General features: G+C 40.1%; 1 protein-coding gene across 1 annotated transcript; it reads right to left on the minus strand.

Moving 5' to 3' along the window:
* Positions 1-694: 694 nt before the first annotated feature.
* Positions 695-9,376, minus strand: med31 (mediator complex subunit 31). Its single transcript, NM_001146435.1, is given in 4 exon segments — positions 695-1,095; positions 7,827-7,923; positions 8,333-8,407; positions 9,198-9,376. Coding segments are annotated over 4 exon segments (402 nt in total). The 5' UTR covers positions 9,220-9,376; the 3' UTR covers positions 695-887.
* Positions 9,377-10,604: the final 1,228 nt, after the last annotated feature.

The raw sequence follows: 10,604 nt of genomic DNA on the forward strand, positions 1-10,604 counted from the left end.
TAATCTTCCGGGTTTGTGACAACTCAAAACGTTGGTTATATTTCGCGCCATCTTGGTAAGGGACTATGAAATAGTTTAAAAAGTATCCAATTACAGTTATACATTCCAAATGCATCATAATTAAGAAATAATACATGTTAATTGTGTGCATGTTTAAGTTTACTAATCCTATTAATTGTAAACAATTTGAGAGGTTGTTCACGGTCTTTACCCAAGAAGCATCTAGTCATTAGCAGATTGAGAGCTCTAATCCATCAGTAAAATTGAAGTGTTATAGATTCTGCGATAGAAATGTTAAGGTCAATTCTGATTGAGCCGACATAAGCACTATTTACCGTGAATGCAGTAGACGCTAAAGTGGGTAAATTGCCATTACACTTTTATCACGCTGTAATCACGCTGTAATGCTTAATTTCACGATGCGAATTGAATAAAGGCCTGAATCAGAGTGACAATTTGTTTTACATACACACTTTAACAGTCCCATATTTGAATGTGTATTATATTTCTCCATAACTGTTTTTCACTGCTTATATTGTAATTTTAGCTCTTGGTTGCATAATATCCATTACATCTATCATAGTTTTCTAATACTAACCAAAACTGCTGCCTCACTCTCCCTGAGAAATTAGGAGTAAACAATGCTGTCCATTTCCACCACTGTTCTATTGAGGTCAAACAACACAAAGCAACAGCATTTTAACCAAAAGTAGTTTTTATTATACAAAGTCAGAAACATAAATAAGAGCAAAAAGAGACATCCCCATGATCCATATCACACATACATATCCAGGAGGCTGAATTGACATTTAAGTCCATGTCCATTCAAGTTCAATCATCCTGTTTTTTCATGCCACAGATTCTCTCTCTCTCGCTCTCTCTCTCTCTCATTTAGCAGTAGCATTGCCATGAGGCAGCTGTTGCTGCTGCTGTTGCTCTGCCAGAGCCTGCTGCAGACGGGTGCGTTTCCGGGAATAGTGCTGCCAGTGCAGTAATTGCTGCTCGTCAATGAACTTGGCACATTGCGCATTCACAAGCTCCTTCCTGAAGTGCTCGTACTGAAGAAGCTCCAGCATGTGCAGGCAGTGGGGGTATCTGCATGACAAGGGAGACACATACAATGCCATCAGAAATTATTCACACCGCTGAACCTTTTCCATATTCTGTTACAGCCTGAATTTAAAATGGATTAAATTGAGAAAATGTGTCACTGGCCTACATACAATAACCCATCATGTCAAAGTGGAATTATGTTTCTCAATAAAAAAAAAATAATAATAAAAAAATGAAAGCTGAAATGTCTTGAGTCAATAAGTATTCAAGTCCTTTGATATCACAAGTAAAGATGTGCTTACCAAGTCACATGGACTCACTCTGTGTGCAATAATATTGTTTTACATGATATTTTTAAATGACTACCTCTTCTCTGTACCCCACACAAAATTATTTGTAAGGTTCCTCAGTCGAGTAATTCATTTAACAGATTCAACCACAAAGACAAGGGATGTTTTCCAACGCCTCGCAAAAAAGGGCACCTATTGGTAGATGGGTAAAAATAAAAAAAGCTGAAATTGAATATCCATTTGAGCATTGTGAAGTTTTAATTACAATTTAGATGGTTTATCAATACACCCAGTTACTACAGTTGAAGTCGGAAGTTTACATACACTTAGGTTGGAGTCATTAAAACTCGTTTTTCAACCCCCACAAATTTCTATAGTTTTGGCAAGTCGGTTAGGACATCTACTTTGTGCATTCCACAAGTAATTTTTCCAACAATTGTTTACATACAGACACTAAGTTGACTGTGCCTTTAAACAGCTTGGAAAATTCCAGAAAATTATGTCATGGCTTTAGAAGCTTCTGATAGGCTAATTGACATAATTTCAGTCAATTGGAGGTGTACCTGTGGATGTCTTTCAAGGCCTACCTTCAAACTCAGTGCCTATTTGCTTGACAACATGGAAAAATCAAAAGAAATCAGCAAAGACATCAGAAAAAAAGAATTGTAGACCTCCACAAGCCTGGTTCATCCTTGGGAGCAATTTCCAAACACCTGAAGGTACCACGTTCATCTGTACAAACAATAGTACGCAAGTATAAACACCACGGGACCACGCAGCCGTCATACCGCTCAGGAAGGTGACGCGTTCTGTCTCCTAGATATGAACATACTTTGGTGCGAATAGTGCAAATCAATCCCAGAACAGCAGCAAAGGACTTTGTGAAGATGCTGGAGGAAACGGGTACAAAAGTACCTATATCCACAGTAAAAAAAGTCCTATATCGACATAACCTGAAAGGCCGCTCAGCAAGGAAGAAGCCACTACTCCAAAACCCCCATTAAAAAATCCAGACTACGGTTTGCAACTGCACATGGGGCCAAAGATGGTACTTTTTGAAGAAATGTCCTCTGGTCTGATGAAACAAAAATAGAACTGTTTGGCCATAATGACCATTGTTATGTTTGGATGAAAAAGGGGGAGGCTTGCAAGCCAAAGAACACCATCCCAACCGTGAAGTGCGGGGGTGGCAGCATCATGTTGTGGGGCTGCTTTGCTGCAGGAGGGACTGGTGCACTTCACAAAATAGATGGCATCATGAGGAGGAGAATTATGTGGATGTATTGAAGCAACATCTCAAGACATCAGTCAGGAAGTTAAAGCTTGGTTGCAAATGGGTCTTCCAAATGGACAATGACCTCAAGCATACTTCCAAAGTTGTGGCAAAATGGCTTAAGGACAACAAAGTCAAGGTATTGGAGTGGCCATCACAAAGCCCTGACCTCATCCTATAGAACATTTGTGGGCAGAACTGAAAAAGCGTGTGCGAGCAAGGAGGCCTACAAACCTGACTCAGTTACACCAGCTCTGTCAGGAGGAATGGGCCAAAATTCACCCAACTTATTGTGGGAAGCTTGTGGAAGGCTATCTGAAACGTTTGACCCAAGTTAAACAATTTAAAGGCAATGCTACCAAATACTAATTGAGTGTATGTAAAAAAAATAAAAAATAATTACACATACATTTTATTTATGGGGTAGAAAAATAGTCATCTACTGCAGTGCATTTATCATGATATTGGTCACAATTTAAACAAATGTAAATAGTCCCAACGTATAGTCCCAGAAATGTTGATTTTATACAAATACTACTTTACTTCTGAAAGAAATAAAAGCTGAAATAAAATCACTACTATTATTCTGACATTTCACATTCTCAAAATAAAAGTGGTGATCCTAACTGACCTAAGACAGGGAATATTTTCTATGATTAAATGTCAGGAATTGTGAAAAACTGAGTTTAAATGTATTTGGCTAAGGTGTATGTAAACTTCCGACTTCACCTGTACACAGATACAGGCGTCCTTTCTAACTCAGTTGCTGGTGAAAGGAAACCGCTCAGGGATAGCATTGAGGCCAATGGTATCTTTAAAACAGTTACAGAGTTTAATGGCTGTGATTGGAGAAAACTGGATGGATCAACAACATTGTATACTGAACAAAAATATAAAACGCAACATGTTAACTGTTGGTCCATGTTTCATGAGCTGAAATTAAAGACCCCAGAACATTTCCATACGCACAAAAAGCTTCTCTCAAATTGTGCACAAATTTGTTTACATCCCTGTTGGTGAGCATTTCTCCTTTGCCAATATAATCCATACACCTGACAAGTGTGGCATATCAAGAACCTGATAAAAACAGCATGATCATTCCACAGGTGCATCTTGTGCTGGGGACAATAAAAGGCCACTGAAATGTGCAGTTTTGTCAAATAACACAATGCCACAGATATTTCAAGTTGAGGGAGCGTGCAATTGGCATACTGACTGCAGAAATGTCCACCAGAGCTGTTGCCAGATAATTTAAAGTACATTTCTCTACCATAAGCAGCCTCCAACATCATTTTAGAGAATTTGGCTAGTCTCACAACCGCAGACCACTTGTAACCACGCCAGCCCAGGACCTCCACATCCAGCTTCTTAACCTGCGGGATAATCTGAGACCAGCGACCAGGACAGCTGAGTATTTCTGTCTATAATAATGCCCTTTTGTGGGGAAAAACACATGTCTGATTGGCTGGGCCTGTCTCCCCAGTAGGTGGGCCTATGCCCTCCCAGGCCCACCAATGGCTGCGCGCCTGCCTAGTCATGTGAAACCCATACATTCATTTATTTCAATTGACTGATTTCCTTATATGAACTGTAACTCAGTAAAATCGTTGAAATTGTTGTATTTATATTTTCGTTCAGCATAGTTACTCTACAATACTAACCTAATTGACAGAGTGAAAAGTAGTCTGTACAGAATATACATTTGCTAAAACATGCATCCTGTGCTGAACTCTGCATTGGAATAGAGTTCAGCACAGGCAAAATCCTGGATGAAAACCTGGTTCAGTCCAACAGAAACACAAATTCACCTTTCAGCAGGACAATAACATAAAACACATAGCCAAATATACACTGGAGTTGCTTACAAAGATGACATTGAATGTTTCTGAGTTGCCTAGTTACAGTTTTTACTTAAAATTGGCTTGAAGATCTATTGCAAGACTTGAAAATGGCTGTCTAGCAATGACCAACAAGCAACTTCAGAGTTTGAAGAACTTTAAGAAGAGTAGTGCACAAATATTAGACAATCCAAGTGTGCAAAGCTCTTAGAGATTTACCCACAAAGACTCACTGCTGTAATCGATGCCAAAGGTGATTCTAACATGTATTGACTCAGGGGTTTGAATACTTAGCAAATCAAGAGATATGTTTTTATGTTTTTTTATTTTTCATATAGAGTACCAGTCAAAAGTTGACACAACTACTCATTCAAGGGTTTTTCTTTATTTGTACTATTTTCTACATTGTAGAATAATAGTGAAGACATCAAAACTATGAACACATATGGAATCATGTAGTAACCAAAAAAAGTGTTAAACAAATCAAAATATATTTCTTATTTGAGATTCTTCAAAGTAGCCACCCTTTGCCTTGATGACAGCTTTGCACACTCTCGGCATTCTCTCAACCAGCTTAATGAGGTAGGCACCTGGAATGCATTTCAATTAACAGGTGTGCCTTGTTAAAAAGTTAATTTGTGGAATTTCTTTATTTCTTAATGAGTTTGAGCCAATCAGTTGTGTTGTGACAAGGTAGGGTTGGTATATAGAAGATAGCCCTATTTGGTAAAAGTCCATATTATGGCAAGAACAAATAAGCAAAGAGAAACGACAGTCCATCATTACTTTAAGACATGAAGGTCAGTCAATGTGAAACATTTCAAGAACTTTGAAAGTTTCTTCAAGTGCAGTCGCAAAAACCATCAAGTGCTATGATGAAACTGGCTCTCATGAGGACAGCCACGGGAAAGGAAGATCCAGAGTTACCTCTGCTGCAGAGGATAAGTTCATCAGAGTTAACTGAGCAAACAGCTGAAGGCAGGGCTTTCTCCTATAGAGCTCAATTTTTATGGAATGGTCTGCCTATCCATGTGAGAGACGCAGACTCGGTCTCAACCTTTAAGTCTTTATTGAAGACTCATCTCTTCAGTAGGTCCTATGATTGAGTGTAGTCTGGCCCAGGAGTGTGAAGGTGAACGCAAAGGCACTGGAGCAACGAACCACCCTTGCCGTCTCTGCCTGGCCGGTTCCCCTCTCTCCACTGGGATTCTCTGCCTCTAACCCTATTACAGGGGCTGAGTCACTGGCTTCCTGGTGCTCTTCCATGCCATCCCTGGGATGGGTGCATCACTTGAGTGGGTTGAGTCACTTGCGTTGTGGCGTGACGGAGATCTTTGTGGGCTATACTCTGCCTTGTCTCAGGATGGTAAGTTGGTGGATGAAGATATCCCTCTAGTGGTGTGGGGGCTGTGCTTGGCAAAGTGGGTGGGGATATATCCTGCCTGTTTGGCCTTGTCCGGGGGTATCGTCGGACGTGGTCAGTGTCTCTCGACCCCTCCTGTCTCAGCCTCCAGTATTTATGCTGCAGTAGTTTGTGTCGGGGGGCTAGGGTCAGTCTGTTATATCTGGAGTATTTCTCCTGTCTTATCCGGTGTCCTGGGTGAATTTAAGTATGCTCTCTCTAATTCTCTCTCTCGGAGGACCTGAGCCCTAGGACAATGCCTCAGGACTACCTGGCCTGATGACTCCTTGCTGTCCCCAGTCCACCTGGCCCTGCTGCTGCTCCATTTTCAACTGTTCTGCCGGCGGCTATGGAACCCTGACCTGTTCACCGTACATGCTACCTGTCCCAGACCTGCTGTTCTCAACTCTCCAGAGACAGCAGGAGTGGTAGAGATACTCTGAATGATTGGCTATGAAAAGCCAACTGACATTTACTCCTGAGGTGCTGACCTGTTGCACCCTCGACAACCACTGTGATTATTATATGACCCTGCTGGTCATCTATGAATATTTGAACATCTTGGCCATGTTCTGTTATAATCTCCACCCGGCACAGCCTGAAGAGGACTGGCCACCCCTCATAGCCTGGTTCCTCTCTAGGTTTCTTCCTAGGTTCTCGCCTTTCTAGGGAGTTTTTCCTAGCCACTGTGCTTCTACACCTGCATTGCTTGCTGTTTTAGGCTGGGTTTCTGTACACCACTTTGTGACATCAGCTGATGTAAGAATGGCTTTATAAATACATTTGATTGATTGAACTGCACCTCAGATTGCAGCCCAAAGAAATGCTTCAGAGTTCAATTAACAGACATCTCAACATCAACTGTTCAGAGGAGACTGCGTGAATCAGGCCTTCATGGTTGAATTGCTGCAAAGAAACCACTACTAAAGGACACCAATAAGAAGAAGAGACTTGCTTGGGCCAAGAAACACAAGCAACGGACATTTGACCAGTGGAAATCTGTCGATTGGTCTGACGAGTCCAAATTTGAGATTTTTGGTTCCAACCGCCGTGTCTTTGTGAGACGCAGAGTACGTGAACTGATGATCTCCGCATGTGTGGTTCTCACCGTGAAGCATGGAAAGGAGGTGGAATTGTGTGTGTGGGTGCTTTGCTGGTGACACTGTGGGATTTATTTAGAATTCAAGGCACACTTAACCATCATGGCTACCACAGCATTCTGCAGCGATACACCATCCCATCTGGTTTGCTCTTAGTGGAACTATCATTTGTTTTTCAACAGGACAATGACTCAACACACCTCCAGGCTGTGTAAGGGCTATTTGACCAAGAAGGAGAGTGATGGATTGCTGCATCATATGACCTGGCCTCCATAATCACCCGACCTCAACCCAATTGAGATGGTTTGGGATGACTTGGACCGCAGAGTGAAGGAAAAGCAGCCAACAAGCGCTCAGTATGTGTGGGAACTCCTTCAAGACTGTTGGAAGAGCATTCCTCATGAAGCTGGTTGAGAAAATGCTAAGTGTGCAAAGCTGTCATCAAGGCAAAGGGTGGCTACTTTGACAAATATAAAATATATTTTGATTTGTTTAACACTTATTTGGTTACTCCATGATTCCATATGTGTGATTTCATAGTTTTGATATCTTCACTATTATTCTACAATGTAGAAAGTAGTAAAAATAAAGAAAAACCCTTGAATGAGTAGGTGTGTTCAAACATTTGACTGGTACAGTATATTTTACAAACATGAAACTTGTTCTTCCACTTTGACAGAGTATTTTGTGTATGTCATTTACCAAAAAAATGACAATTAAATACATTTCAATCCCACTTTGTAACAACATGTGGAAAAAGTAAAGGGGTGTGAATACTTACTGATGGCACTGTTGTACATACATTACACATATTGTTATACTACTGTTACTGATGTATATGATGCAGAGGGAAAAACAACTGAATCTTACTTCAGGAATTTGGCATATTCAGGCTCCTTCCAGTACAGTAGGTACTTCAGGTAGTTCACAAAGGGTTTTTCTCGCAGGTAACCCCTCTGAGCCAGAACTGGAGGGACATAGAGGAACAGAGACGAGTCACAAACAATGTTAGCTATATCTCAAATCAAATTTTATTGGTCACATAGGCATTTCTTTTTTGCAGATGTTATTGCTGGTGTAGCAAAATGCTCCAACTGTGCAGTAGTATCTAACAATTCACAACAATACACACAAATGTAAAATAATGGAATTAAGAAATATATAAATATTAGGACGAGCAATGTCGGAATGGCACTGACTAACATACAGTATATACATATGAGATGAGTAAAGCAGTATGTAAACATTATTAAAGTGACTAGTGTTTCATTTTTAAAGTGGCCAGTGATATCTGCAGGTTATAGTAAATAGTGTCTTTGGTTGTACTGAGTGACAGAAAATAGAGGATAAGTTAGCTAGCTAGATAACCCACTCACAGTTCAGATAATTCGGATTGGCCAAGCATTGGATGAACTCCAGCTCTGATTGAAAGCGGTTCCTTGCCTGCTCCTCTGTGAAATTAGACACACAGAACAAGTTGGAGTAACATAATATTACAATTGACTTTGGGGAAAGCAGTTTGCTAGCAAAAACAGCTGGCTAGGAACCATAGGTGTGTTCAGTTCATATGTTTCATTACAGTTTATATCGAACAACATTTTTCCCCAAAACTGTGCGCACCTTTCTTCAAGTTCTCTCTAAATATAGGTGTGACTATATGAAATTGCATAACTCGTACAGCACACCATACACACACGCCTTTTGGGCCACCATAATCACAACGTTCTTCAACTGGTCGAGCAGTACAATACCGTTTCCGTTTACTTAAACGTTGCACACCGTTCTGTCGTACTGAACGCGTCCCAGGGATAACTTGTTTTATTTTCTGTAACCTTTATTTAACTAAGCAAGTCAGTAAAGAACAAATTCTTATTTACAATGACGGCCTACCCAGGCCAAACACAACCGACGCTGGGCCAATTGCGCGCCACCCTATAGGACTTCCAATCACATTGCGCGCCACCCTATAGGACTTCCAATCACAGCCAAATGTGATACAGCCTGGAATCGAACCAGGGTCTGTAGTGACGCCTCTAAGGCTGAGATGCAGTGCCTTAGACTGCTGCAACAATCGGGAGCCCCGAGCTACAACGTTAGCTCGAGCTACACCAAGATACCAAATTTAGCTGGCATTATGTGGACATTAGTCTTTTTTTTATTTTTTAAAGCAGCGACAAAACATCCAGTCCGCTAGCCACGTTATAGTTGTTTGTAGCCTAGCGAGTTGGTTAGCTATATTACCTGATTCCATGACGCCTGCCATTAAAGGTGACTGGGTCTGCACGAAAACAACAGGTTCCTTAAAACGAAAATATGTAAGCTGTTTAAACGAATATATTGTTCGTTTGCTGAATTAATTGTTGTGGTCTGGTCAACAACAAAATCATTCCGATCATGTCGCCATATTTGCAGTAAACTGCAGAAGTTTTTACGACAATAGTAGACTGCCATTCTCAAGTTAACCACTAGAGGACAGTATTCTCCCAGTCTTCAAATAGAGTATGTCTGTCTGATAGGAGAGACTTCATAGACTTGTGGAATGTTTTATTTTACATCCAGTACAATACTTTTCACCTTAGCTTACGTTGGACACATATGCCATCGAAATAAGGCAGGATTTACCAACCTGGAGTCTAGGTTATATGTATATTTATCTTGATTTGTGATTGATACTATAAGGGCTATCTACATACAGTGCGTTCAGAAAGTATTCACACCTTGACTTTTTACACATTTTCTTGTTTTACAGCCTGCAATTAAAATGAATAAAAGTAGAGATTTTGTGTCACTGGCCTACATACACCATAATGTGAAGGTGGAAGTATGTTTTTTAGAAACGTTTACAAATTAATTACAAATTATAAGCTAAAATGACTTGAGTCAATAAGTATTCAAACCATTTGTTATGGTAAGCCTAAATACGTTCAGGAGTAATAACTAGTCACATAATAAATTGCAATAAATGTGCTATAATAGTGTTTAACATTATTTTTGAATGACTACCTCATCTCTGTACCCCTCACATACAATTATCTGTAAGGTCCCTCAGTCGAGCAGTGAATTTCAAACACAGATTCATTTACAAAGATCAGGAAGGTTTTCCAATGACTCACAAAGAAGGGCACCTATTGGTAGCTGGCTAAAAATAAAAAAAGCAAAGATTGAATATCCCTTTGAGCATGGTGAAGTTATTAATTACACTTTGGATGACGTATCCATACACCCAGTCACTACAAAGATACAGGCGTCCTTCCTAACTACGTTGCTGGAGAGGAAGGAAACCACTCAGGGATTTCACAATGAGGTCAATGGTGACTTTAAAACAGTTACAGAGTTTAATGGCTGTGATAGGAGAAAACTGAGGATGGATCAACAAAATTGTAGTTACTCCACAATACTAACCTAAATGACAGAGGGAAAAGAAAGAAACTTGTACCCGAATAAAAATATTCCCAAACATGCATCCTGTTTGAAATGAAGCACTAAAGTAAAACTGCAAACAATGTGACAAAGAAATTAACTTTATGTCCTGAATACAAAGCGTTATGTTTGGGGTAAATCCAACATAACACATCACTCAGTAGCACTATTCATATAGTCAAGAATTGAATGTTCCTGAGTGGCCTAGTTACAGTTTTGACTTAAATT

This window comes from Salmo salar, chromosome ssa04, assembly GCF_905237065.1.
Source record: "Salmo salar chromosome ssa04, Ssal_v3.1, whole genome shotgun sequence".
NCBI lineage: Eukaryota > Metazoa > Chordata > Actinopteri > Salmoniformes > Salmonidae > Salmo > Salmo salar.